This window comes from Atta colombica, unplaced genomic scaffold (assembly GCF_001594045.1).
Source record: "Atta colombica isolate Treedump-2 unplaced genomic scaffold, Acol1.0 scaffold183, whole genome shotgun sequence".
Taxonomy (NCBI): Eukaryota; Metazoa; Arthropoda; class Insecta; order Hymenoptera; family Formicidae; genus Atta; species Atta colombica.
In genome coordinates, this window is record NW_017259275.1 from 456,268 (window position 1) to 477,807 (window position 21,540).

The window sequence follows — 21,540 nt, forward strand, 5'->3', positions numbered from 1 at the left end:
GCACATACACCGAATGAATTTTAATGAATGTCTCAACGTTTTACTATGGGAGATGAATTATCGATTATAACATTAGAGAGAGTGAAATCTACGTGTAAGAGAAAGTGAAATATTCATTTTCTAAGATAAAATGTTGAGACATTCATTAAATGCATTTTGTGTATATATAGATATACATATATAAGATGCTACCTAATTATTGACACAATGCATGGAGATAGATCGTATAAAATTGAAGTCCTGCACCATTTTACAATTTTCGCAATATAATTAATGAGAAATTAATTACTAAAAATCACTGAATAAATTAGAGAACTTCTCAGGAAGAGAATAGGTAACGTGGTCATATTAATGGAGCTTCAGTGACTTCCAATCAGAGCACACGTGATCAGTTTTCTCCAATTTCTTCCATACTTATAGAACTTTAATGACCGTATCCAATTAGAGGAGGAATAATTTGTCACCCTCCGAAAGGCTCTCTAATGAACCCAGCCTACTGTAAAATCTAAACGCGAGGCGAGGTATAATCGTCCAACAGTCATAGTTACTAGGCGCAGGAGTTTATTTATTATAAACAGCAAAAGCTACATATGAGCGATGCGTTGTGCTGGACTATTCTAAGCTATGATTGTCCCCCGTCTTGCTTATCAAAATGAAATCTTTTAACAGGATAAGAAAAATTGTACGTAAAATTAAAGTAGTTAATTATAGAATAAAAATTAAAAATTAATAAAAAAAAAGGACTAATGAATCAGAATTAAGTGTTAGTATTAAATTAATAAATTATTGCTAAAAAAATTAATTATTGCTAAACAATATAATAACATTTTCATTCTATTGGATCATTTTCGATGTTTAACAAATTCAAATGTCAATAATTATTAAAACCGATATATAGCAGGATTAGTTATGATATTTTTTATTCAAATTATTATAAATCTTCATATAATTACGATAGAATAATGAAAATTGCTTTAAAACATTGCATGTACTTCTGACTCATATAATAATTAAATAAATCCTTAATATATTTTATAAATAAGAAAAAAATTTTATTGAAAAGAAAAGTGGCTCAATAGACCCATGAGGCATATTGAGCAATCCCGAAGGGTAAGTTGTCTTCAAGATAAGGTTTAATAAGATTACATGATGAATTTTATCATAAAGTAGCGTTATACGGCGTTTAACATTAGTAACTTCGGCGTAAAGCCTTCGAGCCATGTAAACGTAGTATAACTGCTAGACGATTATATCTCATTGCGAACTTAGATTTGATAGACCAAGTATATTTGATAATTTTTAGTGTTTTCGACTGTAACAAGTTTGTACCAATCTGAATCGGATGATGTATGCTCTACTATGGTAGAGCATGTAACACCAACCATAGCAGAGCAATCCATTTTAGGTCGATACAAACCAACGTAATAGTAAAAAACTCTAGTAGTAATTTCTCGTTAACTAATTAAAAAATTGCGAAATAGTACAAGACTTTCAACTCACTTTAGTCCGCTCCATCTGCACATAAGCATTGTATCAATAATTAGAAAACACCCTGGATGTGTGTGTGTGTGTGTGTGTGTGTGTGTGTGTGTGTGTGTGTGTATTTTTAAATAGGCATTATTAATTCGTAAGTTCCAATAGAATTTACAATAGATGTAGTACGCCATAGAAAATTAATTAATCACAGTCAAATGTGAGGAAAATAATCGACAATAATTGATCAATTTCTTACATTTACTAAACCCATTGTAGATCGAGACTAATGATATATGTATACAAAAGCCAAAAATTATTTGAGTCTTATGTCTTTCAAAATTCACTCTAAAGAGTTTAATAAGAAGCTTCCTATTTTTTTTAAATGTAAAAAAAGTTTTAATATCTTCGCTTAAATGATGAATGAAAGATTTCATTTCGTTCTTATTTTTCATATATATATATAGCGTTTGATTTAAATGAAAACATTCAGTTATTTTTATAAATAATAAAAATATATAAAATTTTTCAAATAATTTACGTTATTTAAGATCTATAACGACTTAAATAAGTTTTTTATTTTTTTAATAAATATTTTTTTATTGGAAATATTTTATCTTACCGCTCATATTCTCAAGATATCTCACGAATCATTATCGAAAATTGGATTTTATTGCACCTGTTATGCTTGATCTAGCTTATAATAAAATATCTTACAAAACTATAATAAGATAAATATAAAGTATAAAAAAACTAGTTCGCTCTATTAATATCCAAAAGAATATAATTTAATAATAAGCTAAAATATAAATAATTTTATTGTAATATAGGCAAAAGAAAGATAGAAGAATCAATATTTTTAATAACAAAAGAACTTTAATTTAGATCATAAAATTCATATCTTAAAATTCATATAATAATAATAAAGAACAAAAACATACATTTCGATTCCGCTCGAATCATTCTCAATATTGCGGTAACTTATTCAGCATCGCTATAAAACAAATATATAATATTACAAAATTCGTAATATTCTAAAATAATTGTGAAATAGTACAAGACTTTCAACTCACTTTAGTCCGCTCCATCTGCACATAAGCATTGTATCAATAATTAGGAAACACCCTGGATGTGTGTGTGTGTGTGTGTGTGTGTGTGTGTGTGTGTGTGTGTATTTTTAAATAGACATTATTAATTCGTAAGTTCCAATAGAATTTATAATTCTAAAATACTTCATCGTTTTCAAAATATTCTTCATTTTGTGTAATACACCGCGAGTCAATTATATCGGAAATTGTAGTAAGAAAATAATAATTGACAAAAGTATTACTTTCTTTCGACATTGAGAATGACTCGAACGGAGTCAAAACGTATGTCTTTGTCCTTTGTTATTATTATATGAATTTTAATTAATGATTTAAATTAAAGTTCTTTTGTTACTAAAAATATTGGCTCTTCTGTCCTTCTTTTGTCTATATTATTATACTTACAGAGCTTCATTATTATTTATTAATTTTATTGCATTGACCAGTAATTTTACTTATTATATTTTTCTGAATCAATATCATATTGATTTAGATATTGATTCGTTCGATTGATTATTGATTAAAGAGAATTTTTTGATAATCATTTACGATTAAAAGAGACAATAAAAGAGAAGAAGAGATCAAAATCATAGATAAAAGGAAGAATTAAAAATTTTTTATTGATCTTTGATTTTCTAATCAAATCTAATATTTGATTTCAACATTTACGACTATTTTTTTATCATTTGATTGTTAAATTAATAATAATAAATGTATTTATTATATATATAAGCATATACATATAATTCTTTGATAATAGAGACTGAAACTGTGAGTAAAGTCAAAACTTGTTCCACTTATGATATATAATTATTATAATTTTTTACTGTATTATAGTGTAAACTGTATTGTAATACATCATATACATTCGATTTTGGCCTATTATTAAATTAATATATTTTTCTGGGAAAATAGATATACTATTCTAATAATACTATTTAAAAGTTAAAACTATTATTTAAAAAAATATTAAAAATATTTAAAATAGTAATAAAAAATTAGAATATTAGTTTAAACGATATAGAGCTTTTCAAGCAAAACTTTTATTTAAAAAAATGTTTTTATTTAAAAGAAATATACACTTAAATCAAACGCACTGTATATTAATTCAGACACTCATTCTTTTTTTCGCGTTAATTGATATGGAATATAATGAGGTAGGATATTTCTCGGAAAATAAATTTGACGCGAAAACTCATTATCAGTAAATTTCAGAAAAAAATTTTCAAAATGAAGACAAGTAAGGGATCATGAAATTGAAATAACGATTTAATACAACATACTGACATCTCCGACTGTTAAAATAAAAATCGCTCGTTTTTTCAAGTTTTTTCGATTAAGACACGAGATATTTATCGTTATTTTTTAAATGTTGACTAGTGAAAAAAATCTACATTCACAGGAAAAACTAAAGTGCGTACACATTTTGAGAATGCTGTACGGCTATGCTGCGATATATTCAGACACATACAGAGAACAGACAAAATATTGTAATATGATCAAAGTGTAAAATCGCTCATATTATGTAAACAACAATATAAATAGTAATCAATAATCAAGCCAAATCAAGTTTTTTTTAAATTAAATTATTATTTTATAATTATACTAATAATATAAGATCAACAAATCAGAACAACGCATATACGTTTCGAGATCATTAATCTTCTTTAACTAATCATAAAGTGAATAATATAATAAATTCACATTCTTAATAATAAAAACTATTCCATTAACAAGGATAACAATTTTTATTAATAGCAAATAATGAGCTAATCTTTTATTAACAAAATGAGTAATATGTTTCCTAGATGTTTCACGTTATTTTGTCCATCTCCTGTACTACTGTGATTAAAAAGTACCGGGATCAATAAAATGCAAACTATGAATTTATTCATCCAATTTCATCCCTTTCAAAATAATTCTCTCTCATTGCAATACATTTATGCTAACGTTTTTTCCAATGCTCGAAGCACTTTTTTTGATCGATTTTAGATATACCTTCAATGCGTGACGAATTCTTTTTTATCGTGTCTATCGATTCAAAACAGTGTCCACGAAGCAGTAATTTCAGCCGAGAGAATAGGAAAAAATCACACGGTACCGTATCAGATGAATATTCGAAATTATATTGGTTGAATTTTTGGCTATAAAATCACGAACAAGAAAAATTCTTGGAGAAAACTCCTTTTGCCTATAAATTGATTGCCTATACATGTATTATTGCCTCAATTACCTACATGCACTTTTGCGCACAAATATAAAATGAAGAAACAAAGGTAAATAACAAAGGTTTGCATACACATTACTGAAAAAAATTCATGTAATTTTTACATGTTCATGGCCAGAAAATTACTTAAACTATGATTGAAAATTTATAATTTCTAGTAAATTTCCAATCATATTTAAGTAATTTTCCGATCATAAACATGTAATTTCCATTGTAAAATTACAATTTTTTTCAGTGTATTATTGCTTATAGATCGATTGCCTATGCAAATATACTTAATTATATAAAAAAATAGTTTGTGTTATTAGAGCTAAGAATTTGTGTTTTAAAACAGCGAATTTATATTTTTAAAGCAGAAAATAGGCAATTGAACTATAAGCAATAATACATGTAGGCAAATGTCTACTTCAACAAAACTTCATTTCTGAAATTTTTATTTGTGCGCAAAAATGAATATAGGCAATCGAGCTGTAAGCAATAATACATATCAATCTAGGCAATCAATCTAGGCAAATGGAGTTCCTTCCGAAAAAATCCAGCGTTTTTGGAACAATGCGAAAAGCGACGCGTCCAAATTGTCCAAATGTCTTATGTCCAAATTGTTTTTCAAAATTAAGTGGCATGAATCAAATGATACCAATATGTTCAATTATATTTCGAATTGTTAATTGTCGATCACTAATCCTTTATCTCTTTGACGTGTTGCTCATGTTGAAGTGAAAGTTTTCCTCCTTCAACGCGTTTTCTACTTTTTTTAAACATTTTATTCGAAAATTCTTGTTCTTAACATGCACTCATTACCGAAACATTTCCGCAACACGAAATTTCCAAAGACGAAATTTTATGCAAATTCAATTTACAAAATTCTATATTAAAAATCGCCGGAAGTACTTTTTCTCAATTACAAAACAAGCATTTATTGTAGACTAATAAAGGTAATAGTGTAAAATTTTAAGCAAAAGTTAGAAATAGTCCTATATATAGTAGTATTATCATTTTAACTTTGTTAATTTACCGACTTTATCGCTATCCCACCCACGTGCTGTTAAGAAGCAATACCAATAGTGACTGAGGAACATTATATAATAAAAAAAAGTGTTCCTGCGTCACTAAAAGTTCAAAAGATATATCTTTGTATAATATATTAAGATGTTGCATATACATATATCGGAAGTAATAATTTAAAATAGAATCAAAGTGTGAGTTCACCGGGAATAACGTGTATAATAACGTTTTCTTCTTGAATTCAGTTAATATCCCACAACACTTTAGCTCTATAAAAATTGCTTTCATGTTAGTAAGCATTTATGATGCGTTAGCATTCCCAAAAAGATTTCAAGTAACGAACATTGCGCTGAGAACTCTGGAAGGTGCGTTAAGTTGTGACAAGATTTGCCAATGGATATTTCTCTCGAAAAATTCCAATATTCTTGATTTGCCATGATGAAACGTCAAGAATATTAATAGTAATCAGAGTTTTATATTCATTTTCATTAAACACTAATTCAATTTACTTCTATTTTTTACCCTCACATTCTTTCAATAATATCAATATAAGAATATCTTTTTGCAATATGTCTACTGTGTAAAATTAGTAATACACATCGTAAGAAACAGAATTTGAAAATATTGCTAAAATCGTGTTTGAAGAATCAGAAATATAAAAGACAACCATCTTTGAAACTTATGCATGCTTCCCAAGAGTCAGATATATGCGGATAGATTTGTGTAGTGGACCTAATAGCAGATTTTTTGCTGTATAGAGTCGGGATGTCAGATAAATATTTGAAAAATAATAGATACGATAAATAAGAATAAATGCATCCAAAAAAATAGACAGACTTAACGAAGAAGAGAATCGGAAAAAGTATAAAAGCATATCCATAAAGTAAACCGATTAGGCTCCGGGTGGAGAGTTATTTTTGTATTCCTCTTGCTGATATTTCCTATGGAAAACATTAAATTCTGAAATATTCTTCATCCGTTTTCTAGTACCGGCTGTATCTATTTCGAATAAAGGCAAGTAAAAACACTATCTAGTATGTTGCAAATATCAATTAATTTCATGTAATGAAACGTACTGATAGACTAATACGCGCTACATTTTTGACGAATAAATTATAAATTTAGTAATAGTTTCTTATTTTATCACATTCGCTTTGATATAAATAATCTAAAATAATATTTGAAATTTAATCTGAATATTCTGTTATGCCAAGAATTGTAGTACTTAATTCTCGCATAGTACCTTTTCTTTAGAACGATCGCTTCAAGAAATATAAATTGAATACAAGCTAAACCTAACTCTGAACCTAAAAATGGTTTTCAGAACCAAGAGAAATCATAACTTACCGTAATAGTCGAATGCATGAGCTGAGAAGGGGAGGGAAAAAAATTGTACTTAGTTACGTTATCATAAGAATGCATTACACTAATATAACACCTCTCTACATTCAGACTCATTAATTCAAAATAAAAAAAGTCTACAATTAACTTTAAAATTGTACGAAAAAATAAAACATTTCGTAATATGTTTGGCGGTTTAAGAAATATTCAATTATATACCCTACAGAGATAACATAAATTTTTTAGTAATATATAATTTATTTATGAAAATTTTCCAAAGAAATAGATAATAAAATCATAGCGTTGTATAGAAGTGATTTTCAAATACCTCATTTTAAAATAAAAAATATTACGCTGAATGTAATTAGGTGAATATAATTTTGTAAATTTTTATATGTGGTGCTTCGATTCCTACGTAAAGAGGAAACGTACATATTCGGAATATTTATCATTTTTAGGGTAACGTTTTATCTTCCATGTTCAACACTTTCGTTTACCAGCGACTATAATGTTCGTTAAACATTGATCCAATATTGCGAGAAAATTTAGTTTCTTTTAAAAATTATTCTTAACAATAGATGCTCTCTAACGAATGCACTGCAATATCTCACTTACATCCCTTGTCACACTTATGCCCACCCTCTAAGTCTCTCTCAAAATAAATATTGCTATTTCATTGTTCTTGTTAATATATGGGAACAATAAAGCAAAATTTTAAAAGCGGACATTTCTTTATCGTTATTAAAATACAAATATCTAGACAATTAACACTTTACCAAGAGCGTTAAAAAGTATCATAAAAGAAGCTATTTTCATATCTTACATATGCAGAGTGTCATAAAAAAATCGGAACATTGAATTATCTTGAAAAGATAATATTTCGCAAAATTGTTCATACAGAAGTTGTAGGATGTTAAATTATTCATCATGATAGATATTAATTCCTTTTGAATGATTTTGAGAATGTCACATCAAGGTCAAATATGATATTCGCAAGATCCAAAGTCAAACTAATATCATCACACAATGGGCGATTTGATTTATGAAAATTTTTTTCCAAAAACGTCATGTTTTCGAAATAATTCGACATCCCGATCTTTTTGTGACACTCTGTATATCCTCATTAAATGGCTTTTTATATCTAAAAATATACTTGAAGAAACATTCTGTCAAAGAAATAAGAAAAGTCTGTAAGAACCAACACAAGGTAAACTTGTGTTACAAATCTTTATTACATAAAAATGAAGTATAAACGTTTCAACTTTCGATTAAAATCCTTTTCAGTACAGGATGATTTTGTGAAACATTTTAAAATGAAAAGTCTTATACAAAAATGTCGATCTATTTCCTTAAAAATGAAATATATTTTTTCCTAATTGTAGCTGTAGTTACAATAGTTTTATTTTAAAGCATTGTTAACATATAGAATCATTAATGCTTTAAAATATGAAACTGAATTTCGGCAGTTAGGCATTTTTGCAATAAGCGCATCAATTATGTCAGTATTTAAAAGCGATCAATATACAAGGACATCTTCACAACCATGCACACAATGTGCCATGCATAAGCGCGCGAATTTCAAATGCTATAATTGACAAATGTCACTTTGATGTGTGTGATTAATAATCTGAAAAATTTATAATCGATGTATTTGTATAAGATTTTTCGTCTTAGAATGTTCCGCAGAATGTCAGAGAAAGGACGTACATTCTTTCTGGGACACCCTATATATTTATATAATTCTAAAATAATCAATATGTAAGATAATGACATACAAATGAAAAATAAAATTCAAAAATAATATTTTTTAGATAAAATATATTTGATAGGATTCGTCAAATTAAAAATGGTAATCACGCTTCATATCTATAATATTACAATAAGACGTACTTGGCTATCTCATAAATTGTTTGGGTGAAAGCGTTTCACACATAATTCATCCGATAAGAATTCATCAAATTTTACGATTTACTGTATATAAAATTAAACGTTTTTGACTCAACAATAAAATATAAAATTATAAAAATCATAAATTTACATGAAATTTTTAAGTTGAAATAGATTTTTAATAGCTGAACAATCTCAAAATATAAGATTTTGAGATTGTACAGCTATTAAAAATCTATTTCAACTTAATTATTCTATTAATTATTCTCTTATAATAATTAATAACAATAACATGTGTAAACAATACATAATTATTATAAAGACTACATCTACACGATGGATTTAATAACAACAGTAGTTATAACTACTAATATAAGTACTAATGTTATAAATCTGATAGCAAAGAGATGTAGATTTACAAAATCTATTTTAAAAGATCGTGTAAACGCAAGGAATGATTATTACGCTTTTATTGCCAACCTTGAATGCTATAAGCTTATAAAATAATCAAAAAATTATTCATAATTGCTTTCATTACATCAGTAGAATAAATTAAAACAGCTTCACATAAAAAAGTACACATTTCAAGAGTTATAATTACGGATGTTACTATACGCGATTAATAGTTTCCACATAAACGTAATCAAAAAAAGAAAATCAAATGTTTATTATTACGGATATGAAACATAATTATTTTAATTTGACATGTCTTATTCAAAGAACGTTTCTGTTTTCTATTTATATGTCATTATGTTAGTGCATCATTAATTTTGAATTATATAAATATATTAAAAGAATTTAATAGAAAGTTAAAACGTTTATATTTCATTTTTATGTAATAAATATTTGTAGAATATGTTTGTTTTGTATTAGATCTTATAGGCTTTTCTACTTACTTTGATTTAATTCATTCAAATTTCAAATATTCTATGTGAGCATAAATACCAATTCTCTACCAGCACGCATGAGTCATGGCATAAAAATCTCAGTATATAACTGTAATTTATATATTTTCTCATCAAATAGGACGCCTAGAGTTAATGTGCTGTGTAATTTTAACTCTTTTTCAGTTAATTATTTCATTAAACTATTAAAGCGTGATAAGCCTTTTTTTCATATGCAAGCAAACGGTCATTTGTATGTGGAAGTAAAACTGTAAAAGTTTTAAGGAGCTAACAATGAAATATAGTTGCAATGCAAAATTCTTATTATATAGTATTTACAGTAAATGTAAATTTCCATATACAAAACTCTTGCAGCACAATTCAAATGTAAAATCGGTTATCACACCGACTTGTGTGTAATCTTCATGACTCCTCGTTGCCTTCACATAATTTGAAATATTTAAAGAAGAACGAAAAATCAAAAATCTGCGGAGCAATGTTTAAAAAGCGCAAAGCACCTCAATGATTAGACTCTACATATCCCTTCGCTTGGAACATGACGTATCTCTACCTTCCGATGTGTATCTCTACCTCTATAATATAACCAGTGTTGCAACAAGTACCTTTTCAGAAGTATCTTTTCTAGATATAGATATAGGTATTGTGTGAGAAAAGTATCTAGTTATAGATATAAATACATTTTTTAAAAATTACCTAGGTATAGATACAATATGTAGCAGTACCTGAAACATTTTGTTATTTTTTAGATACTTCTCATTTATAAAAAAAAAAAAAAAACTGCATAAACGAATTTTATTTCATATCTATTTCTATTTATATAGTATTTCTATTTATATAGTAAATTATATAGTAAATTTATATAAAAATGTTTGGATACTTATCATGTCATGCTTTTTTTAAATCAGTAATGTTCAAACATTGTATTGGAAAGTCGATTTTTTTCTGGGAATTAAAATTAAGTTTAAAACAACGATATTATAGATCAATGACATATATAGAATATTCCATTTTAATTACTCCAGGCAAATATCTTAAACAATACAAAAAAATGTTTCAGATGAAAATGGAACGTACGGTTTCAAGGGAGACATAATTTGGACATGTTACTTTTTTTCTAGGAAATAAAATTGTATGATTTTTTTTTATACAATATGAGTCTTCTAATTATTCTGCATATAAAAGTATATATATTAAGATAGAGATATCAAAAACTAATATAATTTACAAGATATTTTATACTTTATTTTGACAAATATTGACATAAAATATTAAATGTCTCGTAAACTATTAATTTTTTGCTATCTCTGTCTTAATACTTTTATATGCAGAATAATTTTAGGAACTATATTATATAAAAAAACCTATACAATTCCATTTTAAAAAGTGAATATATACTTTCATATCTTTTGAACGTCTCCATCTCGAAAAAAAGCAACTTGCTCTTCAAAACTGTTCCACTTCCATCTGAAATATTTGTTCATATCTTACGTATTTTTCAAGATATTTTTTAGGAACAATTAAAATAAGATACTCTGTATACATAGACCAAATATTCTGTCCGTAGCTTGAAGATACAATTTAAGAGCCTGCAATTCCGTTGCATTTCTTTCTATTTTCAGATAAAAAATAAAACATGAAATCTCAACAGTCACTGACAGCCATTTAAAGTATCAATTTCCGGCTTAATTTCCTATCACTGAAAAACATAGGATGTTTGATCTATGTATATATCATTGGTATAGATAAATATTTTGTTGTATTTATGTCTAAACTTAATCTTATAAAAAAGTATTCAGATTTGAGTATCTGTCTATAAGGACCTAGGTAATGCATTTAGATACTGTTAAAGTACTTAAGTACTTATATCTAGGCATGTTACAACACTGAATGTAACGTCTTACGACAATTATAGAAAGGTAGTAAAAAAGTAGACAGAACATACATAGGTAGTTTGGTGCAGACCCACCTTTCCTGGGACGCCACCAGTCAGTCTCAAAGTAGCCTGCGGAGCAAGAGTGAGTTGGTGTTGTTGTTGAACAGGAGGAGTAGATGGTGTATGCAGAGGACGATGTGGACAGTCCTTGTGTCCAACACCGGATGAATCGATCAGATTGTATCGCAAGGCAAGGGAACACGCGTATGTTTAATTTTTTCACACCGCAAGATCAGTTAGATAACAGCATAAAAAATTTATCATATATATGTGTATATACGCGTATGTGTATTATATTTAATAATACTATTTTTTTTATATCCATTCAAAATAAAAAATTGGATATATATGATAAAAAATCAGATATATAATCTTAAGAAGAAACATTATTTACGATCAAAATTCTGATTTTTTTCATAGTTAACGTTGCACTATCTTTCGTTACAGTAAAGTAGGTGGTATTGGAATTAAATATATGAAAATTTATTAATCACTAACATAAATGATTTGTGATCAGCTTTGTATTGTTAGCAGATTGCAAGATTTTTATTTTGATTAATCATCAGTAACACATATAATGTTGGTGAAGATAATCGTCAGTAACACATATAATGTTTGTGTTTAAGAACTAACTGAATTTGCGGTTGTACGTTATGGAAATGAAAATGTATGTAGGAAAATGTATTGCCACCACCAAAAAAACTTAATTTAAACGAAACCCAGATTGATTGTTAGACGCTTACTACCTGTTATGTACTAATATATTTGTTACACACATAATCTAAGGCTCACAATAAAAACTGTTATTCATGTTCACAATTATAATAATAATTATAACGTAATAATAATATACTATTCATTTTTCAACATACTTAAATATTATTAATGTATATATATTTTTTTAAATATGTGCTGATTAATAATATTTGTGTCATAAACATAATATATCATTTCTTTCATGTTGAGTATCGTTTGAGTAACAAAAAATTGTGTAAAAGTGTTGAAAACTGTTAATACTTTACAAACAATACGAAGGAAAATGATAATTTGCGATGTAATGAATATTAAATTCATATTTAGGAATATGTAAGTTTCCTCGCCACTTTAAAATTAATTATAATAAACAATTTAGAAGGTTAACTCAATTTTAATATTAGTTGTTCTAAAATTAAAACAAAAAATGCACTTGTGTGATTAATAACGTCTTAATTTACTTAATTAATACACAAAATAAAAAGAATATTGTTAAGATTTCGTGTGTAGTCACAGACAAAGTATATAACATAATGTTTTAATAAAAAATATATAAAGATGTATACTGTGTCTTTTTTATTTAAAAACCACCCACTTTACTAATTATTTATTCATGTGAAAACTATGAAATATGTGTAGCTTAATGATATTTTAGTGACCTTAAGACACGCATTGTGTGAATGCGAACTTACGTTAAAGTGAAAATTAATAATTAATAAACATTAATAATTATTTAGTATAAAATAACAGGAAAAAGTTAACGATTATACAAGATATAATATTTAACATGTTTTATCTTGTAACGAACCAGTTAAAATTCAAAAATTTTCGGAAACTAATTATATTTCAATTCTATCATTTATATTTAACGTACATAAAACCTTCGTAAATTAAATATTACATGTTTTTTCTAATATTTAAACATTTCACAAGTAACACATATGTGCAATATATATAAATAAATAAGAGAAATATTGACTCACCGTCGTGGGATGTATGCGTAGTCTGAATGGTTTGCGTTTGTTTACTGTAAACAACCGGTTCTTTTGGTGGAATGTTTGTGTGCGCCACGGAGACAATCGTAAGCTCTCGATTTTTTCTTCGTCCTACACTGTTTTATACCACAAAATTCAAGTCAAATTATAAATATCGATCTTAAAAGAAATGCAAAGATATAAATAAATACCTCTGAGCAGAATTTATACTAGATGGTTGTAAGCTGGCGTCTGGTGTAGCATTAGCACTCTGTTCAGGCGTCAGCGAGCTCATACTAGACAAACTAGAGAGCACATCTGTAAATAAACAGAAACCGTTAGGGAAAAGTGCCAATCTTAGTAATTGAACACATTACTTATATATACCTGACACTGGCGCTACACCCAAAGAAGACAGCATTGCATCTATCTCTTTGCGTTGATCCTTATCCGTGCCAGCGGCACGAACAGTAGCTTCTTCTACCTACAATCCATAAGCGAATCATTTTGCCATTAGTAGAGACCTTCTAATCAGAGTTTGACCATAAAAATAATCCGACATTTTTCTTCAAAATTGTACAAGTGAGAAAAGATGTTTTATCTCGCTCTGCAATAGTGCCAAAGAAAAAAAGATGTTTTATTCTGTTCTGCAATGATGCGAGATAAAGATATGCTCAATAATATATGCTATTAGGTATTGAAAAAGTGCGGATTTTTAAATAAAAATTCAATATTTTACGGAAACCAAGTGAATAAAGTCTCTTTCTAACCGATTATTATTGGAATAATACTTGTGCGACGTTGGCATATCTTTTTCATGTGTGTAAACGTATACATGCACGCAATTCATCTTTAATAGTTCATCTTTAATTAACAAATGGACATCCCGAATGCGGTTCATGCTCTAACGATTCGACAGTGTCTTCCTTAACCGTTTAAGAGCACACTTTCCGTTTACTTATTGCAGTAATCGTAAGACATATCATACAAATTAGTCAATTAGAACTGAAAATTTTTGATAATTCTTGACTGTAATTGACTAAAAGAAAAGATTGCAACACAATTTAGATAGTAAAATATGACATAACATTTTTAATTGGCTGCAATAGTAACACATATGTATGCAGTATATGTATATCTGTGCTATATTAGACAGTAGTCCATAACTAATATTAAAAAATATTCATTTTGATTATTTTTCCATATAAAATGTGATGATCTTCTCTACTCTACTTCCAAAGATCCTAGAGTAAAAACTAAGGCATTTGAATGTTTGTGCCTGTGAAAACTTTTAATCAGCTTGACATAAGCTATAAAAATATAAGAAGTAATTTGGTCGAAACCCATTTTCTATAAGATTTGCGGGATTTTTTCTGCTCATGTTAGTTTCATGCATTACATTTGCAAATTACTGACTAATCCGACTTCAGTTCATTGTTAATGAAAAAAAGTTTTTCCAATACCTAATATCTCGTTTTGACTAAAGCTCGTTTAAAAAAAAATCGGATCAAATAGACCAGTTCTTAGGTGGCCGACTCTAACTAGAGTGTCTCTAGCCATTACATTTCTGTCACTTTTAACCGCGTACATCTTTAGCTCGGGATATCAATCATATAACTTTTTTCTAGACAAGAAATATGAAAAGTAATTTTTTATATGTATGTGTGTACATGTCCATACATACATATATACGTATATGAAACATATATACATACATACATAAAAATTTTCATTTTCTAGAGAAAAAGTTACATCGATACTCTGTACAGATAAATTGAGTATCTATAAACTTTTTTATCACTTACATCCTTCTGTTCTTTCTCCCTCCTGCGTCTCTCTTTCTCTTCCCTAATAGCTTGCAGCTTTGCCTTCTTCCTTTCTAACTCCGCCTTCCGATCAGACATCATCTTGACGACTAATAAGAGATGTCACTAAAAAATTACATTAAAAAACTTTTGAATGATATATGTTTAATCTAAGTCTAAGTTCTGTAACTTTTGGCTCGGTTTTTCATTATCTGGAGATTCTCTTAAATTAGCTTAAGAAATGTTTAGCTGTTCGCGACATTTGCAAGCACAAGCAGAGGTTTGGCAAAGGCTTTGGCAGCTTTGGAGCCTTAATCAAATCAAAAATGAAGAATAACAGATCGAAAATACTCGTTTTTGTCGACTGGCATTTTAAGCATAAAAATTTATTAGAATTAAAATATGAAAACAATTGATGGAAACAGACGTAAAGCAGAAAAAATGTTTTCAATAGTCATTAAACTAATTTTTGGCTGCTATTCTTTTAGGAGACAGATGATACAAATGTTATCCTAGCCAATGCCATGACACACAAAAAAATTTAAGTAATAAAACATAAGCAGTAAACAGATTGTAATGGAATAATGTAAGCAGTAGCCAATCCAACATGTTGATTTCCTTACTGCTTACGTCTTACTGTCTCAAGTTTTTTGTGAACCATATGGCCTTAATTAGTATTAATTAATTAGTATTAATTATTATTAAAACTATTTATATTTTATTGTACTGATCAGAAGTTGGATGAAACATTTGTATTATATAATTTGTAAACAATAAATCAAATTTTGCGCAATAACTGTGTAAGCTAATGATTTTTTAATTTCTTTAACAATTCTATAAGAAATTCATTGACTGCTAAGAAGGATAGAATGACTGTATCAACTCTCTTAAAAAGAAAAGAATTGTTATAATAACTTTTAAAGTTATCATAAAATGATTAATTTAGTGATTAATCATCAGTTAGAAAAACACAATATTTATATATATATGATTAAGTCTAAAGGATCAATTATGCTGGCCATAAATTATAATTTATGCTGTAACTGTTTAACACAATTTCAACGTTTTTATTGGTAATAATTTAGTTTAGCATAATCAATAAAAAAATATACCAAAATCAATAAAAAATATATACCAATCAACACTTTTTTTCCGTTAATCATTCATTTCATGAAAAATTCGTCAATTAATACATTTTTTATCAACTTTTGTGTATGCTAAATTTATTATTTATGTATGCTAAATTAAATAATTACCTTTTCGTTCATAATACTTACTGTATACACATAACTTATGTTATAAAATTCATTCAAATTTACAGTGACAAGTGACAGCACATAAATCTGTATAAATCATTGTATTATAGTGATGATACTTATAAGGCCGTGGTCCAATTTATGCTAACAATATTCATTTGTCTTTGTTTAATATTTGACAAATGAGGCTAAAATGATTTCTTTAAGCGTTGTGAGAATAAATCAGACCATGGCCTAAATTAATAATTTACAACCAGTTGATCCTTAAGTCCGGATCTACAATATGTAGGTATTTTAAGCTTTAAGCTTAAAAGCTTAAGCTGCAAAAAATTGACCAACAATCGAATACGAGAAGAATAATTGATTGTGATTCGTCCAATTCTTATGGCTTAAGGCTGAAAAATCTATTGTAGATCCAGGCTAAACTATATGTATTATGTCTATTTCTATCAATATAAATTAACCTTAATCTCAGTTTAATCTCTCTCTTTATTCTTTTCTAATTTTTAGAACTAAAAAGAGAAAAAAGTAAGTTAAATCAAGATTGAAGTTACATAGCAAAAATGATTAAAAATATTAATCACTGCAGATAATAAAAACCGAGCTTTAGATGAATATACCGGTGTAAAATTGGTTGAGGGAGTTGCTGCAAAGACCAATGCAGTTATTGATTTCTTAGCGATGACGTCAACTCGGGTCAAATTGTCCGTTCAATCAATTACAAGTAAAATTAATGCCTTTCGATTGTGATCGCTCAAATCATCCGAAATAACGTTTAAGAAAAATTAATTTGCATTGAATGCAACGAAACTTTGAACAATATACTGACTCGCATTTTAATCTGGGCGATGTCGACGGCATAGTAAATCATCAACGAACCAAATGCGACGAAAATGCTGTAACTTACCTGCACTATAAATAACAAGTAGAGCGAGTATAACGAGCAATCTAATATACAAACTTTTCAATTTTTACATTATTTCAAGGAAACGGTATACATATAAATCCAAGATTCTTCATAAATGCTTAACACACACCATAGACTTCTACTGACTTCTACCAGAGAGAAATCTGAGAGAAGACATGACGGCCCAAAAACCTATAACCGCAAAATGCTGCCACGCACTACTGCCCTCTGACAAAATGGATGTAAACTACATAGCAAGGTCCACTTTTCTGAAGGTACATACGTCCATTTTTCAAAGCTGCATATGACAAATCGATATTTAATTCGTATAATCGTGCTACATTCACAAACTGTGGATCAGAAATTTTCATCTTATATGCGCGTGATGTTTATTTCACTTATGCCCATTTTCACCAATGTAGATTAATTTTAATGTCGGTTCAATTTACTCTTCGTCTTTTTCTAGTTCTAAAAAGAGTTAGAAAAAAAGGAAGAATAAATTAAATCGAGATTAATCTACATTGGTGGAAACGGACATTAATGTCCTTTTTTCTATTGGGTTGTCCGGAAAGTTCGTGCCGCAAAAGATTTAAATTTAATAAATGTATACTAAAATTTAAATCTTCCGCGTTTCAATTTTCTTTCAAAATAATTTTAAAAATAAAAAAAAAACAAATAACCTAGCAAACGAAAATGAATTAAAATGAATTGAAATTTTTTTCTATCTGAATGAGTATTTTAAATAGCAAATACTTTTTTTTGGATTTAATTAGATTCAATTATATTCAATTATATGCAATTGGATTGAAAAACTACATTTCCTATTCAAAATTTTGAATTGAACAGTATTCACAATTGTGTTATTATGCACAGAAAAAGCTAATATTATTTTTAGATTGAAAGGCATAGAGATATATGCTCCATGCAATTCCTATAAATGAATAAAAATGCATTCAGGATTGACAAGCATTCATTTTAACATTCGTGAATATTTCTGAAAATCTGAATCCATTTCAGTTCATTTCAACTCGTTCTCGTTTATTGGGAATTTAACAAAAACGAGCTATAAAGGCCCTCCACTACCCCCGCCAATTTTATCGGCGGTCCTCTTTTCTTTGTAAGTATATTCATCCATAAAACAAACAAGTTACTAATAAATTTAGTAGCCCGTTTTTAGTTCAGCAAACGAGAATGGATTGAAATAAATTGAAATGGATTCAGATTTTCAGAAATATTGATTCACGAATGTTAAAATGAATGCTTTTCAATCCTGAATGCATTTTTATACATTTGTAGAAATTGCATGGAGCATATCTCTATGCTTTCCATCTAAAAATAATATTAGTTTTTTCTGTGCATTGTGAATACTGTTCTATTCAAAATTTCGAATAGGAAAGTTTCTCCAATTGCATCCAATTGAATCTAATTGAATCCATTTGAATTCAATTAAATCTAAAAAAAAGTATTCGTTATTTAAAATACGCATTCGGATAAAAAATAAAAAATTTCAATCCATTTTAATTCATTCTCGTTTGCTGAGAGATAAGTATAGTTTAATTTATTTTTTGTTTTTATGTCTAATTATTTTATTGTATTTCGCTAATGAAATTGCAATAATTTTTTAAATATTATTCTTTATTATATTATCCTTTATACAATTCGATATTACAATTATAATAATTATTTACAATACAATATACAATTATCAATGCTGTTCAAAATATAATAAAAATGATAATAGGAACCTAATTAACAAATAGGAACATAATTAACAAATTATACGAAAACGTCGAAAATACATACGATAATAATGAAATATTGATAAACGTAGAAGAAATACTAATAACAATTAGATTGTATTTAATATTAATTATTTACTATTAATTAAGTATTTACTAATAATTTGTGAATATAAAACTTAATAAATATCGCGACAAAAAGTTAATATTAATAATAATAGTATTAATATATCATTAATATATAAAAGTCATTAATATATTTATAACAGCACTTTCATCACGTTCAAGATAACTATCTCAATAATTTCATATCAAAATCTCTCCGCCTGGTATGCTGATTAGTATCCGATACAAAGAAGAACAATCTTCATAGTAGAAAGCAAACTTAATGCATTCTGATTTGACATAAATTTTACAAGATCCATTTGCAAAGAAAAGTTAAGCAATCCGTCAAATACCAGTGATTTTGTTACAGGACTGCGGTGTGAATCCCGAATCTTTCAGACTACGTAGCAATAGTAATAATTTTGGTAGCATGTCAATTACAATTACAATTATTTTTATCACATCTTTAATATAATATTAAAATATAATATTAAAGTTCTGCCACACGTAACTAAAAATCATCTCTTATTAAAAATAAAACAGATAGAATGATTTCCTTATGCAATAGTGGTTACGAAGGAATATATTTAATAATAATAAAATACATGCGTATTTTATGTAATTTTTTATATGTATGGGTACAAAAGTTTCTCGAGTACCAACTGTTCGAGATGAGCCGAACCCGATAATAACGGGATTTTAAAGAACATTTATACTGAAAAATTTATTATATAAAATTTAACAATTTAATTTTTTATTTTTCAAAAATTACAATTATTAATATCCTGCTAATATGAGGGTACCCATTCGACTCATCTTGAATTTTTTGTATCCATACATTTAAAATTCATATAATCACGATAATATTGTTAACTATAAAGAATTTTGAAAAAAGTTATGTAAATATCGACAAAAATTAATATTCGTTCAACATAATCTCATAATATCTGCATGTATTTTATCATAAAAAAATGTATATACATATAAATTCATAAATAAAAATATTCTGCAATGGCGGGATGTTCAATACCTAAAAATAATGGTAAAATAACAGTTAGAAAATTAAATATATACATTCGTAACCATATTTTTGTTAGAGCAATCATCGAAAAATTATAAGCAAATTATTTGTATAAAACTTAAATTTGTTTATTTAATAATTTGAATTTAAACAAATAATAATTATATATCCATATCAATCATATAACACAATAAATTTCTATTGTTATTAAGACAGTGTACTATTGTTAACATTATTATTACTAGTGGAGAACATTTAATGGAGAACATTTAATAAAACAAAGAAAGCGAAAATTGTATGCTAAAATATATATGCTGAATTAATGTTACAACTTAACTTTAAAATATATAGCAATAATCATTGACTCATTAATGAAATTGTTACTACCAATAACTACAGACGAGAAAACACGAGAGTAATTCCAATCCTGCATAAGAATATCCGAAGAAATATCAAACTAAACTTCGCGAATGAACTTCACGAAAAATGACGAGGAATAATCCTCCATGATGAAAACAATTTCGACTTTCCATCAGTACAAACCACGTAATCACTGGCATCCATCTGACGCGAGAGACAGTGATATGAAGTCTTTGCACATAATAATTGTTCACTAAAATATACTTGTAATTTTATAATATTAAAAATGTAAAAGTCGAAAAGCAAGAGTTAATATTTAACCATTGCTAGTCAAAGCTCCAATCTTTATGACTTATTAATAAATTTGTATTAAATACGAAGAAAAAATGACGATAATTCTAAACATCAAATTTTTAATAAGAAGTTAAAATTATTAACTTAATGATATACAAAATAAAATATAAATAAAAAAAAATTTTGAATTTAAATATTTATTCAAACTTATTAAATCAATAAACAATTGTTGCTATTATATATTTCGTCGATTTCGTATAATTTACAATTCATTATCAATTATGCAACAATTTGGTTTACTACGACAAGATAAATGCTATTTATATTGAATAGATATTCAATACGGATATATATATATATATATATATATGCGTTAAGCTAGACAAACCTAGATTTTAATGCAAGGTTAGCTACAAAAAATCCAACGGTGGAAAAAATTATAATAAATTCTGAATTTTATCATTCCAGAC

The 21,540-nt window shown here is 27.3% G+C and overlaps 1 protein-coding gene across 5 annotated transcripts in view; it reads right to left on the minus strand.

Annotated features, from left to right (window-relative positions):
• LOC108686476 (cytoplasmic dynein 1 intermediate chain-like) overlaps positions 1–17,703 on the minus strand; it is a 23,292-nt gene extending 5,589 nt beyond the window's left edge. For 2 of the 5 annotated variants that reach the window (XM_018191810.1, XM_018191808.1), the window contains exons 1-7: positions 17,552–17,703; positions 15,389–15,514; positions 13,971–14,067; positions 13,796–13,901; positions 13,593–13,720; positions 11,866–12,003; positions 7,138–7,158 (exon numbers count right to left, since the gene is read on the minus strand). In XM_018191810.1, coding sequence (XP_018047299.1) covers positions 7,138–7,158; positions 11,866–12,003; positions 13,593–13,720; positions 13,796–13,901; positions 13,971–14,067; positions 15,389–15,490 — 592 coding nt within the window. In that variant the 5' untranslated portion in view covers positions 15,491–15,514; positions 17,552–17,703. The remainder of the gene's footprint in view (positions 1–7,137; positions 7,159–11,865; positions 12,004–13,592; positions 13,721–13,795; positions 13,902–13,970; positions 14,068–15,388; positions 15,515–17,551) is intronic. The other 3 variants (XM_018191811.1, XM_018191812.1, XM_018191809.1) reach the window with 3 other exon arrangements.
• Positions 17,704–21,540: the final 3,837 nt, after the last annotated feature.